Genomic DNA, 16,082 nt, shown 5'->3' on the forward strand with positions numbered 1-16,082 from the left:
AAGTGCTCCATCATCTGAAGTATGGACATATATTGATGTGCATTGTGCAGTGCACGTACTCGAGAACTTCCTGGACATTACCCATTCGTCGTACAAGCCTCATACATCCTCACATTCACCGAAAAGTGGCATACTCCCGCCAAGATTCTGTGCAGATCTGTTTACAGTGTCCTCATCACTCACGTCAACACGCTTATCACTTCATCATTTTGGTGAGTTTGGACAAAATATCCCGGAGCAGCGTGTCCGGTAAGACACTTTTTTTCTTTCGGAAATTTCAAACAGTCTAACAAAATCGTTATTGGCATTCGGATTCTCGCTGGTTAGAACGCCGGAGGAAAGACATATGGTGGCCTCCGTGAGGCGATTTGCTAAGGTTTGACGCCAATTTTGAGTCAGCAATACCTGCGTATGTACTCTCCCTGGTACACCGAGAGCCGGCACGGAAAACGAGGACGAGTAGAAGGCAATGAGGGTCCTAAACGAAGGTAAAAATGAAAAGCAATGTATAGATCGCACTGCTCGCAGTGGTTGCTATTTCCGGTGTTGAATCATCATCGGCCATTGAGTTCTGCGACGGCCAAGTAAATTTTAGAATTATTTCTCTACGACGAAATCTTCGGACATGAAAAACACAAGTTGTATTATTTGTATCCCATATGCAGCTGATTCAATGTCCAAAAACACAATAGCAGCGTCTAGATAGTAGCAAACATGCAAAATTAACTTAGGTATCGTCTGGAGACTGTCAACAACCCGCGCCTTTCAACTTGTTCAAAGAACGCAGCACCTTTGAACGTCAATCCCTCCAGCTCGCCTTCCCACAACAGCCACTCGGCTTTCTCTTCTCCTTCTTCATCCCATTCCTCCGGAGTTGCGCTGAACACGAGCTCAACCCTGCTCAATTCCATCTTGGATAAAACTGCATCGAGCTCTGCCCACTTGTCCGGACTCCCAGATATGCCAATCAGGTCATACTCCAATTGGACCTCCTTTAAGCACCCCCCCTGAGCTCTGCGTAGCAGGTGTATGAGCCAATCTGTTAGCTCGTCGTAGTCTTTGCATGCATCCACCGGATACGAGCGCCAGGGGGTGGTCATAAGCAATCGAAGCCTGGTAATGTTTTGGATATCCGGAACGGGTATCTCTGGCTTGGAGGCTCCCACTAGAAATAACTCATCCAGGTGCGTATAAGGAATCACGTCATATTGTGGGATGTTTTGCTCCGGATAATAAATTGGGTAGGTAAGCCGTCGAATACGAGGTGGCATGGAGAGGAGTGGGAGGAGGCACTTGATAGTATGCACGTCCGATTGGCTGCTGCCACGGGTAATCACTAATTCCTCAAGGTCAAGGGAAACTTCAGACGGTGAGGATGTCTCTTCAACAATGTCTACGTCGCATAGCGCTAGCTTATTTAATTTGTGGAACCCCCCGAGGAAGGTGCCAAGGTTCGTCACAGAACAGTGATTCATTTCCAATTCCTCAATTTCAGGCCAGACGATATTAATACCGACTAGTTCCACCTGGACAAGATGCAAGGACGTCAAATTCGTCATCATTGCAAAGACGATGGGCAGCTGTGGTTCAGAGGCAACCCATGTACGACAGGGGGCATTGAACCAGTCGGGATTTTCGCTCAACGTAAGGGTCCTTACAAGTGCCGCCACATTTTGGCACTTCTTCGAGAAATTTTCGCAGCGATTGAACGACCGATTTGGGAGGAAATCGAAGTGTATGACATGGAATAGGTGATAGTGGCTGCGGTGGACAAGTTGGCGAGAGGATAATGCGCAAGCTGTGAGAGAGGGAACGTCATCGGACAGAGCGTCAATTATTTCATCTATGAGTTCTGGTGGTAATCTAGGTGTCCAAACTGCACGTTGTGAGGTAGATTGTGAGGTACTCATGGTGGTCATGGACAAAGTTCAGGGCAGGGGCTTTGAGGTCCCTCCCTTATAAGTACCGTGACCGAGACTTTTATTTCCTAATTTAATTATGAGACAAAGGTTTCAGGTGATAAAGTGTGCTCCAGACATCTAACAGTTTGACTTTTGATTGATCAAAATTCACAAGAATCATGTCCACTCTGGTATACATCGCTAATATTAGTAGCACACTTCACATCTATCCCTCACAAGAAGGTATTGGGAGCGTAGATAGGAGGAGGTGGAGGCGGATTCAGACCGTAGCATGTGCCCGTTTAGGGGCGGCGTAGACATAGAGCGCCCGTTCCGCAGCTAGACGAACTAATCTGTTCATTCACCTACCATCGACTACAAGGTATTCCAGTATACCCCAAGCTTCTCGAGAAATCAACCCACAATCCACCATCCAATAGAAAAGGAGATGACTTCGATGATGTAAAAGGCATATGATGACCAAGACCATGATTATTTGTCGTCGTCCGATCTGAAGGCACTTGGGAGAAGCTATTGCAACATGTCAGGAAATCTGAATGATCCAAACCACAGACATAACGAACACCGCAAGATGCTCCATAGCGAGAGATAATCAAGATTCCCATGTATACTCCTGCAGTACCAGTGAGATTTTGTACCTATTTTAGAGAAGGAAACATACCATTGCAAAAAGCATTCAAGACAGTTTCATTCAGAAATGAATCCATATTCCCAAAGACCGCTTGTACGGGCAAACCCATCAGCCCGTTTACTCCAACGTCTCGTATTCTCTTCTCCCGCCAAGCACTGCAATTGGATGCGCTTGTTGTCTCAGGCCGGATGGACGGCACCACAGCCAACTGGCTTGGCTTCATGTGCGCAGGTGAGACCTCCCAGAAATAAATCATTCCTCCATGTCACAGAGATAGAGAGAATTCCGCATGTCCACAACAGTTTCTTAAGTCAACGTGAATCATGAATTCCGTACATACATAACAAAGCGAGTACAGAGAAATTATTACTTGTATAACTTCTGTCTGAAGTGAAGAGAGTTCAAAGCCTAGCGGTACGGTGTAAAGTGGTGAATGGATGTATTATATATGGTTCAGGATAGTCGACGGATTTCAACGGAGAGCAACGAGACAAAGAGAATGTTAAAAGTTCTTAGCTTTGCGGGTGAGGGAAAATGGGCAACGCGAGAGACAATTGCCTCAATGGGAGATACTCATATGCTGCTTCAGATTGTCTTTCCTGCTGAAAGACCTCAGGCAGCCTTTTTTCAGACATTTATAAGCTAGGGAGCTGTGAGCACCGGAACCGAGAGAAAAGGTTGAGCGCACGCTTGTAGCACGTGGAGGCGCCTGATATGCCTCTTCAGATGCTCGCCTCGAAGGAAGCACTTTCCGCATCCTTCGTACTTGCAAACGTATCGCCTGTAGCCCTTGTTGGGAGGGCATGTCTTCTTCAGGCCGAACGGAATCGATGCAATCAACGTGTGAGGTTCTGCTTCAACCTGATCGTCTTGGCGGAACTCCGGAGCAACGGAAACTTTCCTTCTGCGCCTTTTCTTATCGCCACGGCCGTCGTTCTCGCTCAAGTGGTTCGTCGTCGTGGTCGACCGAGTTCTCTTTCTGGTGGTCGAGGGTCCTGGACTAGGGCGGTAGGCAGAATCAGAATCCGATTCGTCGTCTCTGTGGTAGGAAAATTCGGACTCCAACTGTGGTGAATCGCTCAAAGATTCCGTGTGCGGGTTAGAAGCTAAGGATACCTCCGAGTCGGACTGTAGCATTCTAGATGGCGAGAGATCCTGATGAGCGGGCTGTGCATTTGCCTCAGGAGAAGGCGATGGGTCAGGAAGTTGCTCCGGGGTAGATGGTGTCGCGGGAGGAGTCAAAGGAGGGTCCAAGGGAAATGTCGAAGTGTCGCCAGAAATGATGGGCGAGTCCGCCGTTGACAGAAGGTAAGAGATAAAGCCTTCGGAGATGTCATCTCTGAAAAACATCTGCGCGAAAGAAGTGGCATCCTCCGTGGAATCGAAGTAGGAGAGGTAGTCGTATGGGCCGTTCTGGGAAAACGGAGGACCTGAAGATTGGGTTGGACTCTCTGTCTCATGTGAATCCTCAGGCCGCGAAGATGGGATGCCATTCATCTGCAGAGCGGTGGTGGCGGTGGTGGTGGTTACTGCTAGAAATGACTCGAGCCAAGTTTTCGCCCTTTTTATACGAAAATGCCAAGACAAATCGGGGATCCTCGATCATGTCTTGATTTCATACGCAAATCCAAAAGCCGACCCGAAATAAACCGATGCGTACTCATTCGTTTCCTCGTGCTGTTGAACTCGAGGACCTTTAAAAGTGTGTACTTCTCCGACTGGCCCGTGACTTCTATGTCAAAAATATCCTTCGATTTCTTGACAAAGGGGAACCCAACGTTTCGCGCGGCAGCCACCAACGCGGTCGCGTCCGGCGATTCAGCCTTGTTATCCAAGTGATACGGTAACTCTTGGGGCTCGGATTTGTCGGAAAGGGCTGTGTGACCCAAAGCGAGCGCTCGGAAGAAGGCGATGAGGTGACCCCGTTGTTCAGACGAACGGTCCGCCAAATTCTGCGCGAGTTTAGGTGACACCAGAGTCAGCTTGTCCGGCTGAAGGTACCGGTTCTTAAAGGTGCGTTCCATAACACTCAACATTTGCTGCTTGAGCGCTGCAAGTTTCTCCGTCAAGTCACGGGGATCAAGGGGGTCTGCATTGCCTTCTTGGGTTGCAGCACCACGCTGCGCCTCCGTCACCCCCTCCATATGCGATACCATGAACCGAGGTAAATAAACGACGTTGTGAGAACTATTAGAGTAGCTAAGTAAGTGTATACTGGTATAGTAGCCAAGAAGCATACCTCAATCAGCGCAGTAAGAGTAAAACGACTGAGGTTGCTGATGTGGCTATGGGGTAGTTAGGAGTATGGTAAAGAAAATGTACCTAACAATCGTGTATAAAAAATAAGAGTAATGCTCGAGACTGGCGCCGGGTATCACGCATCTCCTTCAATAGGAAACAGACCGAAGCACATACATTGTCCATCCCGCCCGATCTTACCGGCCATCCGCATGCTACTTCGAGTCATGCTCAAGTTTTCTCTCCGCTCCACTTGCTCTCTGGATCCTCATACATCGTGTCGGGGAAAACTCACTGACGCGCTGCCCTCATGTCTGAGATTAGCTTGAGAGAGTTGCGATACCGCCTCGCACAGCGAGTATCCCACCCCGTACCTTTGACGTGGAATTATGTTTCGAAACGATGACGTTACCACTTGGACCAGATGAGAAATGAGTTAGATAGTTGGGATGTGATGGGAGAGAAGCCCGATAGATCAAACGTATTTCCAGATATCGCTGCCTCTTGTCCTCGGACTGGCTTAAGAAATATTATCGATTGTATACCCTCAATACTCATTATCTGTCCAATTACACTGAGAAATTCCTTGCGTATTATAAAGGGGCTCGGCGCCAGCAGGACCATGGAACGTTGACGTCCACTTTGGAAAAGTATATCCGAGTTTTCCTCAACTTGAGTAGGCAAGGACTGATCACATTGATTTCTAGTCCTTCCGACGAGATTAATACGATCCTATCGGGCCTGAACAATGTCGGTATCCCATGGAATTCAAGGCTCGGACTTGGTGAGGGCTGCTTCCTACTGATCACGTGGAAGCGTCTTTGAAGATAATGGCGGACGTCCGTGCGTACTTTCAAGGTATGCCCCTTTGATTTCCACTTCGTCGGCACCCCTCTGAAATAAAATCCAGTCGCCTACAAGCGCTTCGCTTCCATCGACTACGATTTCGTCCGAGGCCTCCACCGAGGCTTGTTGTAAAATTTTATCAGAGCAGCTGGGAATCGACGGTCCTAATGGACAATTGACTTGCAAGGAGCTCGCTCAAGAGTCCTCCCCAGATCGCGGGGGCCGCCGTGAAGAACTGATGTGAAAAAGCTGGAGCGTTTGCAGAGCGCTAGTGAATAATTGGTGACGGGATGAATGGGTATAACTCCGGGCTCTTGCCGTCGAGGATACAGTAATATAGATGCGTAGTGGTTCTTTATGGTTTTAAATTACTCCTTCATCTCTCCGGTCAAATACGGTCCGGTCCGGTCCGGTCTCTGACGTGCAATTGAGGGCTGGTATTTTGGTTACATCGTTGATCAGTTCGTTGCGGCTACTACCACCACCGACATTGAATTTTATTCACTCTCTTATTGACAGAAGAATATATGTGAGTATCTACGAACGAGTGTAAGTATCATAGTCATAAGCACAGTAGGGATATACATACCTCAGTCGGGCACAACGCGGGTGAAGCGACTGAGGCATACAGATAGGAACGGCTGGACTATATAGGTGATCGGGAAACGACAGGAGGTGTAAGTATATATAAGGCAAATAGAGCGAGTGATCAAAAAGTAAGATAAGATGAAACGTACGGATATCCTCCAACATCTCTTGGGGGCCTAGTGAGACGGTTCCAGAAGCCGCCGTATTCAGCTCGTTGTTAATGACTTGAAGCGCACTGGTATGTAATTCAGGACTCCGCAGAGGAGGTCCGAGTCGCCGCCTTCTGGCAGTATGTAATTTCATTTTGTTTATCATTATGGACCATAAAGAAGAGGGACATCCTTGATTGAAAGCGGAGTCTTGGAAATTTACCTCTAGCCTCCGTTACCATGAAGATTTGTCCAGTCCAATGCGGGAATGTAGGAGCTTGCTTTCAATGCTTATTGTCACGAAGAAACTGTCGGTGCTCCTTGATTTGCAAAGTACGTCATCTACTCTCCTATAGGTCGGTACCGGATTAACGCTGTCGGTAAAAGAAACCCGACGCCACTTAATGACCGTGTTTACGTTTGGTTAATTAACAGTGAGTACTATTCCTATACCCTTGTTGTGCCTCATATTTCTGAACAGAAAATACCCGTAGACCTGTGTTCATCGGCCACTAACTGGAATTTAGACTACTGGACCATTCATTCCCTGATACACGTGTTTTGTAGCGGGAAAGGATGCCGATTGATTGTGGGGTCGGAGTCGTTCTCAAGGAAACGCGAATCTTCCAAGACGGTTGTCGTGCTCAGACAGAAGGCAGGAAGTTAGTTGTCTGTCCTGATGATGCCGTTTGTTACATATTCATGCCTCTGCGTGCCAGAGAATGACATCTTGATCGGATTTGCTGTGGAAATTTTCTTCTCGTGTTTTTTGTCGAACTGATAGAAGTTGCTTTTCTGGACATTCGCTTATGAATTGGACGCTACATATACGGGGGGAAGCACAATTGGACAATTCAATTCAGCCGAGGGGAAAATGGAGGTCATGCAGTATTAATGCAGTCTATAGAGAGGCGGATCATTCCAAGAAGCCCGGGCGTGCTGTATTCCAAGTTTCTGTAGGTGGCGCCTTAATATGATGCCCGAAATCCAGCAACCATCCTGATAGGTGTCCACCCGGATACAGATAGACTGGCACCTACATGCCTGTGTCATTGAACAGTGAGTTCACCTTCACTCATCTTGGGCCACCACTACTTAAATGATTTTTTATAGGCTATTATTTAAGCGCCGTCGGTGGATCGACGGCGTCCGATTACTGTCACGAGTCTGTCGTTTCTATCTTAGAAGATGCGCTTCTTTGACACGTTTTGCTTTGAATAAGGCTACAGAGATACCAGGTTTGCTTTTATTGTGCCTGCTGGGTCGGCGAAACGGCCTGTAAAAAGCCCGTGACTTTCAGTTAAGCGCCCATCCATGCATACACTTCGATTCTCTGATTCTCTTCGGAGTGCTCTAATAAATCATTTAGACATGCACACCCACCCTCGCTTGGGGTATAAAGAGTCATCCCCCCTGTCCCTCCAAAATCCCAATCTTGTCCTCGCCTCGACATGTCTGTCTACGATACCAACTCTGAGAGTGATACTGGCTTTGCAGATTTTGTCAAAGGAGGTGGTGTCGGTCTCGCCAACCCAGCAGTATCCAAAAGCCGTCGCAGACTCCTGGATTTAATAAATCGTCTGCACAGCACCGGGTCAGTGGATTTTTCTGGGTCCTACGCCGTTCGCTTCAATGATCATCCCGCTTTTTCAGTGCTCAGGTGGACATTGACCTTCCACAGATTGCTGTCACCGGGTCTCAGAGCGCGGGAAAGTCATCTCTCATCGAGTCGATTTCCGGTATCACCCTTCCTCGTGCGACAGGTACATGCACAAGGTAAATCCTCATGGAACCTCAATTTTCCCGTTTAGCACCTGTCTGATTCAGGAACCACATAATAGGTGCCCTACAGAGTGTCGTCTAGCGAGCTCTACCGAAACCTGGAAATCCATCATTTCGTTACGGTTCATCAAAGACGCCAATGGCCAGCTGCTGGGTACGGCGCGTAACGAGCAATTCGGCGAGGTCATCCACGACAAGGCAGAGGTCGAAGAGCGCATTCGACGGGCCCAACGCGCTATTTTAAACCCGAACCGACGCTCTACAGACTTTCTCGAGGGCGAAGATGAGGATCTGCCCGAAAACCTGCTTTCCTTTTCCACCAACTGCGTTTCGGTGCAGATCACTGGGCCGGGCGTCGCAGATCTATCTTTCTGTGATTTACCCGGTAACGTCTGGTTGTAAATTATTTAGCGTAACTTGGAGCGCTGATATCCGGCTTTCTAGGCTTGATCGCAAGTGTCGGTAGTACCGGAAACGAAGGCGACATCAAGCTTGTCAAAACGTTGGTGGAATCATACATCTCCAAACCGAGCTGTCTGATTCTCCTGACCGTCGCCTGCGAAAGTACGTAACTTGAGAAATTTAATTTTACTAATTTTTCTTAATGCTCAATTCACAGCCGATTTTGAGAACCAAGGCGCTCATCACCTAGCGAAGATGCATGACCCAGAAGGAAAGCGCACCATCGGTCCGTCATTGTTTTTTTACACCCTTCAAATCGTTCCTTGTATTCGCTGACATGTTTATTATCTCAGGCGTGCTCACCAAACCGGACCGCATCCCCCCCGGCGACGAGGCTGGCTGGCTGAATTTCATCCGCAACGAAAGGGAGCCTCTTGAAAACAACTGGTACTGCGTAAAGCAGCCTTCGTCCTCGGACATCAAGAACGGCATCACATGGGCCGAAGCACGAACCAAGGAGAACGAATTCTTCGCGATGACGACTCCCTGGGCCGAAGTCGATCCCATGTACCAGCGTTATCTGCGCACCTCGAATCTTGTCGAGCGTCTGAGCAACATTCTCTCCGATTTGATATCGAAAAGGTATGCGTATGCCCCCCCACCCATCATCTTGTTTTCCCCTGGCCCCAGACTCGGATGCTGATATTTGGAAATCTTAGACTTCCAGACATCCAAGTGGAGCTCGAGCACGCTATGGAAGGAGCCCTCGACCAGCTGGCCAAACTGCCTAAGGAGCCATCCAAGAACCCGCTGCACGAGATCTCGGCCCTCCTCGCCGCGTTTAGCATGGACGTCTCTAAACATGTCGAAGGTAAACCTGACGAGGAGGGGATCCTTCAGTCCATTCGACCGGCTCAGGAAATGTTCAAGCGGGATATTCGAGGGACCGTTCCGCAGTTCCGTCCGTTTGAGCGGAGCGTCGCTGGTGATCAGGTCCTCTTCGCTGCTCCGTCGTTCTTGAGCAACGAGGAAGACGATAAGGCGGGATATGATGGAGGAGGAGAAGCTTTCCATGACTGCATCTGTGTGGATGAAGTGCACACCAGGACTCTCCAGTAAGTGCTCCATCATCCGAAGTATGGATATATATTGATGTGCATTGTGCAGTGCACGTACTCGAGAACTTCCTGGTCATTACCCATTCGTCGTACAAACCTCATACATCCTCACATTCACCGAAAAGTGGCATACTCCCGCCAAGATTCTGTGCAGATCTGTTTATGGCGTCCTCACCGAGCTTATCAACAGGCTTATCACCGAACACTTTGGTTCGTTTGGGCAACAACTCCTGGAGCAGCGTGTTCGGTAAGAGATAGATATCTCGATGTTCTTCCTCATGGCCCTAACTAACACTTTTTGTTTTTGTTTTGGGGCAGAGTATGCGTCCAGGAGCACCTGAAGAAACAGCTCGAGCAAACCGAGGCTCGAATCGAGTGGCTCGTCAAGCTGGAAGCCCTGCCGTATACTCTGAACACTCACTACCTCTCCGACTACACCGAGAAATTCCTTGCGTACTACAAAGGCGCGAGGAGCAAGCAGGAACACGGAGCTCTGACTTCGGCACTAGAAAGGTATTATCCGAGTTTTCTTCATTTGATAATCGCAGACTGATTTAAAAACGTCGTTCAGCTCTCATAGCACCGTCAGTGAGATCCTATCGGGCTTAAACACCGTCGGCATCAGTGGAGTCCAAGGCGAAGATTTGGCAAAGCTGCTTCCTGCGGACCGCATGGAGGCATCTTTGAGGATAATGGCAGACGTTCGGGCGTACTTTCAAGGTATGCCCCTTTTGATTTCCACTTCGTCGGCTCCCCCTCTGAAATAAAATACAGTCGCCTACAAACGGTTCGCCGACAACGTCCCTCTCGCCATCGACTACGACCTTGTTCGAGGCGTTGACCGAGGCTTGTTGGCGACTTTATCCGAGCGATTGGGAATTTACGGATCCAACGGAAAAGACATCTGCGAGGAACTCACCCAAGAGTCACCCCAGGTCGCCGGTCGCCGTGAGGAATTGATGAAAAAGCTGGAGCGTTTGCAGAGTGCCAGCGAAGAATTGATGGGAACCAGCTAAATACATACTGATCAATGTGATAGATGACATGATACAGTAAAAATAAGTGATTTTTGGCGATTTCCAGTTTCTAGTTACATGTTCATTATGCAAATGCCGCGGCCGGCTGCTGTCCAATACTTGCAGCATCAAGATCCTGGCCATTCACAAAGGCCCGGGTACATTGCGCCATCGTCACCGAACTATAGAGAAATTTCAAATTGATCAGTAACCAAGGCGCTGAGGCACGTATACAATACACACTTTCTCGATATCGGATCCGTCTGGTAAAAGTTGCTGATGGGCTTCACAAACGGTGCGCCAGAAATCTTCGCACCCGCTGTCTTGGCAGCCAATGCCTTCAATCCAACACTGGCAACGCCAACGGACGTTGGTTCCGTAACGTCGTACCGCACAAGAGCTGGCGAGATCTCCCACATGCGATCCCGCAGTGTCAACACGTCATCGTACGGTAGCGGTGATCCAAGGACTTCGGAAAGAGCTCTGCAGGTGCGTCAGACAAGGACACGAAAGGCGAAGAAGAAGAATACGGACCGGATGATCTTCCAGTCTTCCCGCGCAGCACCAGGAGGAGACACTGCTGCACGCCCAAGCTGTGACCTGCCCTCGGTGTTGACCCATGTCGACGATTTTTCAGTGTATGCAGTAGCAGGCAAACAAACATCAGCGAGTTGTGCACCGAGGTCACCGTGATGACCTTGATACACAACAAACGCATCTTGCGGAATGGATTTGGGATCAACCTCGTCAGCATTCAGGAGATAGATGAATTTCGGTTTCGTAGAGGAAGCCTTTTTCGAAGGGACAAAACCAATCTCGTACGCAGCAGGTCTCGAAGCAATCTAGAAACAGAGACGACATCAGTAATGCGACAAACACCAGGGAAAGCTGAGGACTGACACGTTGCAGAACACTGAAACCATTCCACCCCGGTGTCAGCAGCGTTTGCCTGTGGCTCTCAACATATTTCGCCAATGCGTTGTAAGAAGCAGCGGAATCGGGATGCTCCCCAACCGAACTTCCAACAATAATAAGAGGCTTCTTTGCCTTCGCAAATTTCTTGGCAAAGGCACTCCTGCCAGAAACGAAGGTGCTCAGAGCTTTCGCATCAGCGCCGAGGTACTCATAACCATACGTCGTGTCTGCGCGCTCGCCGATGAAGCCCACTTCCAGTCCACTGTGCAACCACGACTTCCGGATTCGAGAGTTCAGGACAGCTGCTTCATGCCGAGGGTTGGTGCCAACGAGGAGGATCATGTCCGCCTCCTCAACACCCGGGATAGTGGAATTGAAGAGGTAATTTGAACGAACGTCGACGCCATGAGTTGGAGCAGATGAGCCTCCTTGTTGATCAAGGACGAGGTTATCCGATCCTAACCCGTTGACCAAATCCTTCAAGGCTACCATGGACTCCGTATCCGCAAGATGTCCCACGACTGCTTGTATCTCGTTCTCCGTCGCGCCAGACGCCGCAAGCCCATTCGAAATGGAAGTCAGGGCATCTTCCCATGACGCCGGTACAAATCGATCTCCATTTTTGATCAGGGGGACCGTCAACCGTTGATACTTCAGTCCATCATAAGAATAGCGCGTCTTGTCACTGATCCACTCCTCGTTAACGTCGTCGTTAGTTTTCGGTTGGATCCGCATGACCTGGACACCTCTCGAGTCAACACGAATATTAGACCCTAATGCATCCATAACATCAATCGATTCGGTATTCTTCAGCTCCCAAGGTCGAGCGTTGAAGGCGTACGGTTTACTTGTTAGGGCTCCGACGGGACACAGATCAATGATGTTCCCAGAAAGCTCCGAATTCATCATCTTCTCCACATACATGCCAATCTGCAAGTCATTGCCCCGACCCGTCGTACCCAGCTCCTCGACGCCGGCGACTTCATTAGCAAAGCGGACGCAACGCGTACATTGGATACACCGATTCATGGATGTCTTGACAAGAGGTCCGAGGTCCTTGTTCTCCACCGCACGTTTGCCAGCTATCTCGTGGAAACGTGTACGGTCAGAGCCGTAGCGCATAGACTGGTCTTGGAGATCGCATTCACCGCCTTGGTCACAAATAGGGCAATCGAGAGGATGATTGGAGAGAAGAAATTCCATGACGCCTTCCCTGCCAAGCACTCAGAATATAATAATAGCGCAGTCAATTTCGGGGTCACTGACCGAGCAGCATGGACCATAGGTGTGTTGGTGTGCACCTTGGAACCTGGCATAGCTGGCATCGCGCTGCAAACGAAAGGTAAAAGATGACAGCCAGTCGAAACGACCATCCTGGACGCACCATGATGCAACAGGCTTTGGTGATCGCTCGACCTCCACTAAACACATTCTATTAAGGGCATTGAGCTCGTGTCCGCTGTTTGGCATGATGGACGTGTCTCACCGACAGTTTCCGGCGATGGCGAGCCTACAACAGACATAAGAAACGACGGCAACGTGAGATGGAAAGGAAACGTACCGGTCATGGTAGCAGAATCTGAAGAAAAGAAAAATCAGCCAGTGGTCGTCGTTGCTCACTGCTGAACGCACCGGGGTATGGCAGCACCAGCAGCCTCACATGCTTGAATAAGAGCAGAGCCTGCCAAAATCGTGTCCTCAGTGGCCAACCTAAGCTGGTATCGTCGTTACGTCCATACCCTGTGGTACCGTCACTTCCTTTCCATCTACGGTTAGAGTTATATCTGCATGTCGTGCAGATGTCGACGAGATATTCCTACGGCCTTAGGAGAAAAACGTAAAAAAAATAATGTTCCAAGGCGACAGAAAGCGAACGCACAGCTGGACGATGAAGACGACGACCCCACGACCATTCCGAGTCGACCCGCCGACGTTGGTCGCGACGCTGTTGAGACAATGCGCCACATGGCGAGCGTAGCAGTTAATCAGTGCGATAAAATAATGTGTAGATGGGGCACGCGGCCCACGAGCAGGAAGTAGCTGGAGCAATGGGGACTACCCGTCGTTGTGGACAGTGATGAACGACCGACCAACCACCGTCCAGGGATTTCACTTTCCCACGATTTTTCAGCACGTGGCAATTCGGATATACTGTATTTAAAATATCAGATTAAATAATCTAATTGATTATGTCCAAGCGGGACAGCGGACCGGGAATCCGGGAACGCGGCAGAAATCGTTCGAACGCTGGATCCATTTGTTGCCTGCATAGCCCAAATACGAAGGTATGCCCTATCTCTTTTACAAATGGATAACAAACACTCAACAATGACGCTAGCAACATTAGGTCATTCGAAATTCATCCTATTCGTAGTACAAATGCCATCAATAGACGGCCTCGATGTTCAATGTTGTCAACAACGACGCAAACTCTCCCAAAAGATGCGTCTCCTCCAAATAGAACCAATCATCTACAGCACCACGATCGTCTGTCTATGACAAAATCCATTTGAAGCAAGTCAGTAATGAAAGGTACACCAAGGTTATTCTGCTGACCTATCATTGGATGACCAGTAGGTCCCGTAAATCCCACTACGGAAACCAACAGCCTCTTGTCGTCAGACGAGATGGTAGCGACATTTTCAGTTGTAAATCCACAATTGACGTGGATATTGACTGCTATGTTCCTACCATCTTTCGATCCTACAAAGTCCATTGTCCCCTCCGTGAAAAACCTATTAAACAGTATCAGTTCCAATTTATAGCTGTGGGTGCGCTCGAGGAGGCACTCACCCAGTCTGCCTTTGATTTGGAATTGGTCGGACGTCGACGCTGCAAGGACCAGACCATCATTGGGCTTCCTTAACCAATAACCATAGGTGATATTATCGTTCGCCAGTTGCAGGTCAATGTCAAGATGGTTGTGGATTGTGAACGTAGATTAAAAGTCACCCATTGTGATTGGATAAACGACCAGTGTTTCTGGACGGCTTTATACTGGATTCTAAGTTGTCAAACACGGGGGAATCATGTTTTCTGAAGCAACGACAAGTAGCACTCGGCGTCTTTCCTCTTTTCTTTGATTGGTCTTCAACCATGCAAGATGTCCCAAGGAATCCTTCGGCCCAACACATTGACCGACGCTAGAAGGATAACGTATTACTCTACGAGAATACGTAGCGCAGGTAAGCATCCAAGTACTTCTTTGCATCTGGGTTTTGTATTTACAGAGATCTGGTTACGCTTCTTTGGCGTCTCGATTTTTGCCATTTGTCCTCCATGAACATGCCTCAGAGGATTGTGCACAATGCCGCCGTGGATGTTCATCAGGTGGATACCCCATCACACTTCTGACCATGCAAGATGTCCCAAGGGATCCTTCGCAGACCGCAGTGAATTTCCTTACCGATCGCGGCATCAATACCATCATCAGTTTTAACCAGTACTCATACACCAGCGCCGAGATAGCCCTCTTGGAACACGCACACATCCTCTATCGCCACTTTCCGGTTGAAGATTTCCAGGCCCCGACTATCGATCAGCTCACAAAGGCTATTGATTTTCACAGATTTATCTCCAATGCATCCACGCTTGTGCATTGTGGATATGGTCATGGAAGGACGGGTACCGGCATAACAGCCCTTCAACTCTTTGCTACCTGGGGTCAAAGTCCTCCTGAGGCCGACTGGGCGCGTGTCAATTACGTTGAGCAGCCTGCTCAGGTGGAAGTACTCAAGCAGCTCCGCTCACGCCATAAAGGTGAGCTCTGAGTCTATGATGGAGCGTTGGTAAGTCCTCAGAAGTATCTACTGTTATTCAACTGATGTGCTTCAGGTTCAGTCGCCATTTTCCACATATCCTTCTCAAAATTTGTATCAATGCCATCTAAAACAGTGTTCGGAAGCACTGGGACGACGAGGGGCGTATGCTCGTCGTCGTGCCATTCAGAGTATATATGCAACAGTTGTGGCCGTCTTTTAACCCAATTTTACTTTTCTTTGTCTCATTCTCTTGATACGCCTACACATGCAGTCTTGTATCCATCTACCATGTACGTCCGAAGTCATATGAGGACGACTTCGAACAGGTTTTTGTATTATTTCATTACCGTCGCTCTCATTTCTGGACAGTTGCCAAGTAACGCCTCACGCAGATTTGTGTGGTGGCGGTCCGAGATGTGTATTAGGCCTCCCGTAGATGAAGTAAGTATAGTAGCTAGTCATCATGCGCTATGGATACCTCAGACCCATAGCGGCAATGGAAAGAGAATCTTCCAAGGCAAGCCCATCGTCCTTTTAATTCTGACGTGGGGTACTGACTTGGTTTTTGCAGTTGAACATCGCCATGTCGCTAAGACCCGTCAGAGGCAGCATTATGACCAATACCGGTGACGCTTTCATCACCGTGTTCGACATCGACGGAAAGCAATATGTTTTTGCTGCTAGGATCGGGAACACCCACTGCCCACCCTTCTA

At 48.9% G+C, this 16,082-nt stretch overlaps 8 protein-coding genes across 8 annotated transcripts; 4 read left to right on the forward strand and 4 right to left on the reverse strand.

Annotated features, from left to right (window-relative positions):
• Nucleotides 1-663: 663 nt before the first annotated feature.
• On the reverse strand, nt 664-1,271 carry BT62DRAFT_933220 (uncharacterized protein; the record flags this gene model as incomplete). The annotated part of the gene is made up of 1 exon (XM_043186513.1): nt 664-1,271. One exon carries the CDS (start codon nt 1,269-1,271, stop codon nt 723-725), a length of 549 nt encoding a protein of 182 aa, XP_043038880.1. The 3' UTR covers nt 664-722.
• Nucleotides 1,272-2,393: 1,122 nt separating this feature from the next.
• BT62DRAFT_1007117 (uncharacterized protein) lies at nt 2,394-2,776 on the reverse strand (the record flags this gene model as incomplete). Its single annotated transcript, XM_043177306.1, has 3 exons — nt 2,394-2,432; nt 2,486-2,535; nt 2,584-2,776. The coding sequence occupies 3 exons, from the start codon at nt 2,774-2,776 to the stop codon at nt 2,394-2,396; spliced, it is 282 nt and encodes a 93-aa protein (XP_043038881.1).
• A 345-nt stretch (nt 2,777-3,121) lies between these two features.
• On the reverse strand, nt 3,122-3,336 carry BT62DRAFT_875965 (uncharacterized protein; the record flags this gene model as incomplete). Its single annotated transcript, XM_043182543.1, has 2 exons — nt 3,122-3,203; nt 3,242-3,336. Coding segments are annotated over 2 exons (177 nt in total), but the record flags the coding sequence as incomplete, so codon positions are not given.
• A 1,765-nt stretch (nt 3,337-5,101) lies between these two features.
• Nucleotides 5,102-5,769, forward strand: BT62DRAFT_1007119 (uncharacterized protein; the record flags this gene model as incomplete). Its single annotated transcript, XM_043177307.1, has 5 exons — nt 5,102-5,172; nt 5,283-5,441; nt 5,499-5,575; nt 5,608-5,649; nt 5,702-5,769. 5 exons carry the CDS (start codon nt 5,102-5,104, stop codon nt 5,767-5,769), a joined length of 417 nt encoding a protein of 138 aa, XP_043038883.1.
• An 892-nt stretch (nt 5,770-6,661) lies between these two features.
• Nucleotides 6,662-7,576, forward strand: BT62DRAFT_994864 (uncharacterized protein; the record flags this gene model as incomplete). The annotated part of the gene is made up of 6 exons (XM_043190485.1): nt 6,662-6,707; nt 6,731-6,808; nt 6,869-7,036; nt 7,215-7,330; nt 7,403-7,433; nt 7,488-7,576. The coding sequence occupies 6 exons, from the start codon at nt 6,662-6,664 to the stop codon at nt 7,574-7,576; spliced, it is 528 nt and encodes a 175-aa protein (XP_043038884.1).
• A 171-nt stretch (nt 7,577-7,747) lies between these two features.
• On the forward strand, nt 7,748-10,904 carry BT62DRAFT_1026296 (uncharacterized protein). Its single transcript, XM_043178297.1, has 11 exons — nt 7,748-7,968; nt 8,028-8,150; nt 8,216-8,541; nt 8,601-8,720; nt 8,776-8,844; nt 8,912-9,200; nt 9,278-9,673; nt 9,726-9,923; nt 9,995-10,189; nt 10,248-10,396; nt 10,451-10,904. Exons 1-11 carry the CDS (start codon nt 7,826-7,828, stop codon nt 10,690-10,692), a joined length of 2,250 nt encoding a protein of 749 aa, XP_043038885.1. The 5' UTR covers nt 7,748-7,825; the 3' UTR covers nt 10,693-10,904.
• On the reverse strand, nt 10,639-13,698 carry BT62DRAFT_933222 (NADH-ubiquinone oxidoreductase). The gene is made up of 11 exons (XM_043186514.1): nt 13,487-13,698; nt 13,347-13,430; nt 13,240-13,288; nt 13,169-13,186; nt 13,094-13,117; nt 12,992-13,039; nt 12,874-12,936; nt 11,593-12,820; nt 11,227-11,534; nt 10,936-11,175; nt 10,639-10,874 (listed from the first exon to the last, which is right to left on the reverse strand). Exons 1-11 carry the CDS (start codon nt 13,572-13,574, stop codon nt 10,778-10,780), a joined length of 2,247 nt encoding a protein of 748 aa, XP_043038886.1. The 5' UTR covers nt 13,575-13,698; the 3' UTR covers nt 10,639-10,777.
• A 1,058-nt stretch (nt 13,699-14,756) lies between these two features.
• Nucleotides 14,757-15,488, forward strand: BT62DRAFT_933223 (uncharacterized protein). The gene is made up of 3 exons (XM_043186515.1): nt 14,757-14,792; nt 14,859-15,395; nt 15,442-15,488. The coding sequence occupies exon 2, from the start codon at nt 14,964-14,966 to the stop codon at nt 15,375-15,377; it is 414 nt and encodes a 137-aa protein (XP_043038887.1). The 5' UTR covers nt 14,757-14,792; nt 14,859-14,963; the 3' UTR covers nt 15,378-15,395; nt 15,442-15,488.
• The last annotated feature ends 594 nt before the right edge of the window (nt 15,489-16,082 follow it).

Source organism: Guyanagaster necrorhizus (genome assembly GCF_019112545.1).
Source record: "Guyanagaster necrorhizus MCA 3950 unplaced genomic scaffold BT62scaffold_15, whole genome shotgun sequence".
Classification (NCBI taxonomy): domain Eukaryota; kingdom Fungi; phylum Basidiomycota; class Agaricomycetes; order Agaricales; family Physalacriaceae; genus Guyanagaster; species Guyanagaster necrorhizus.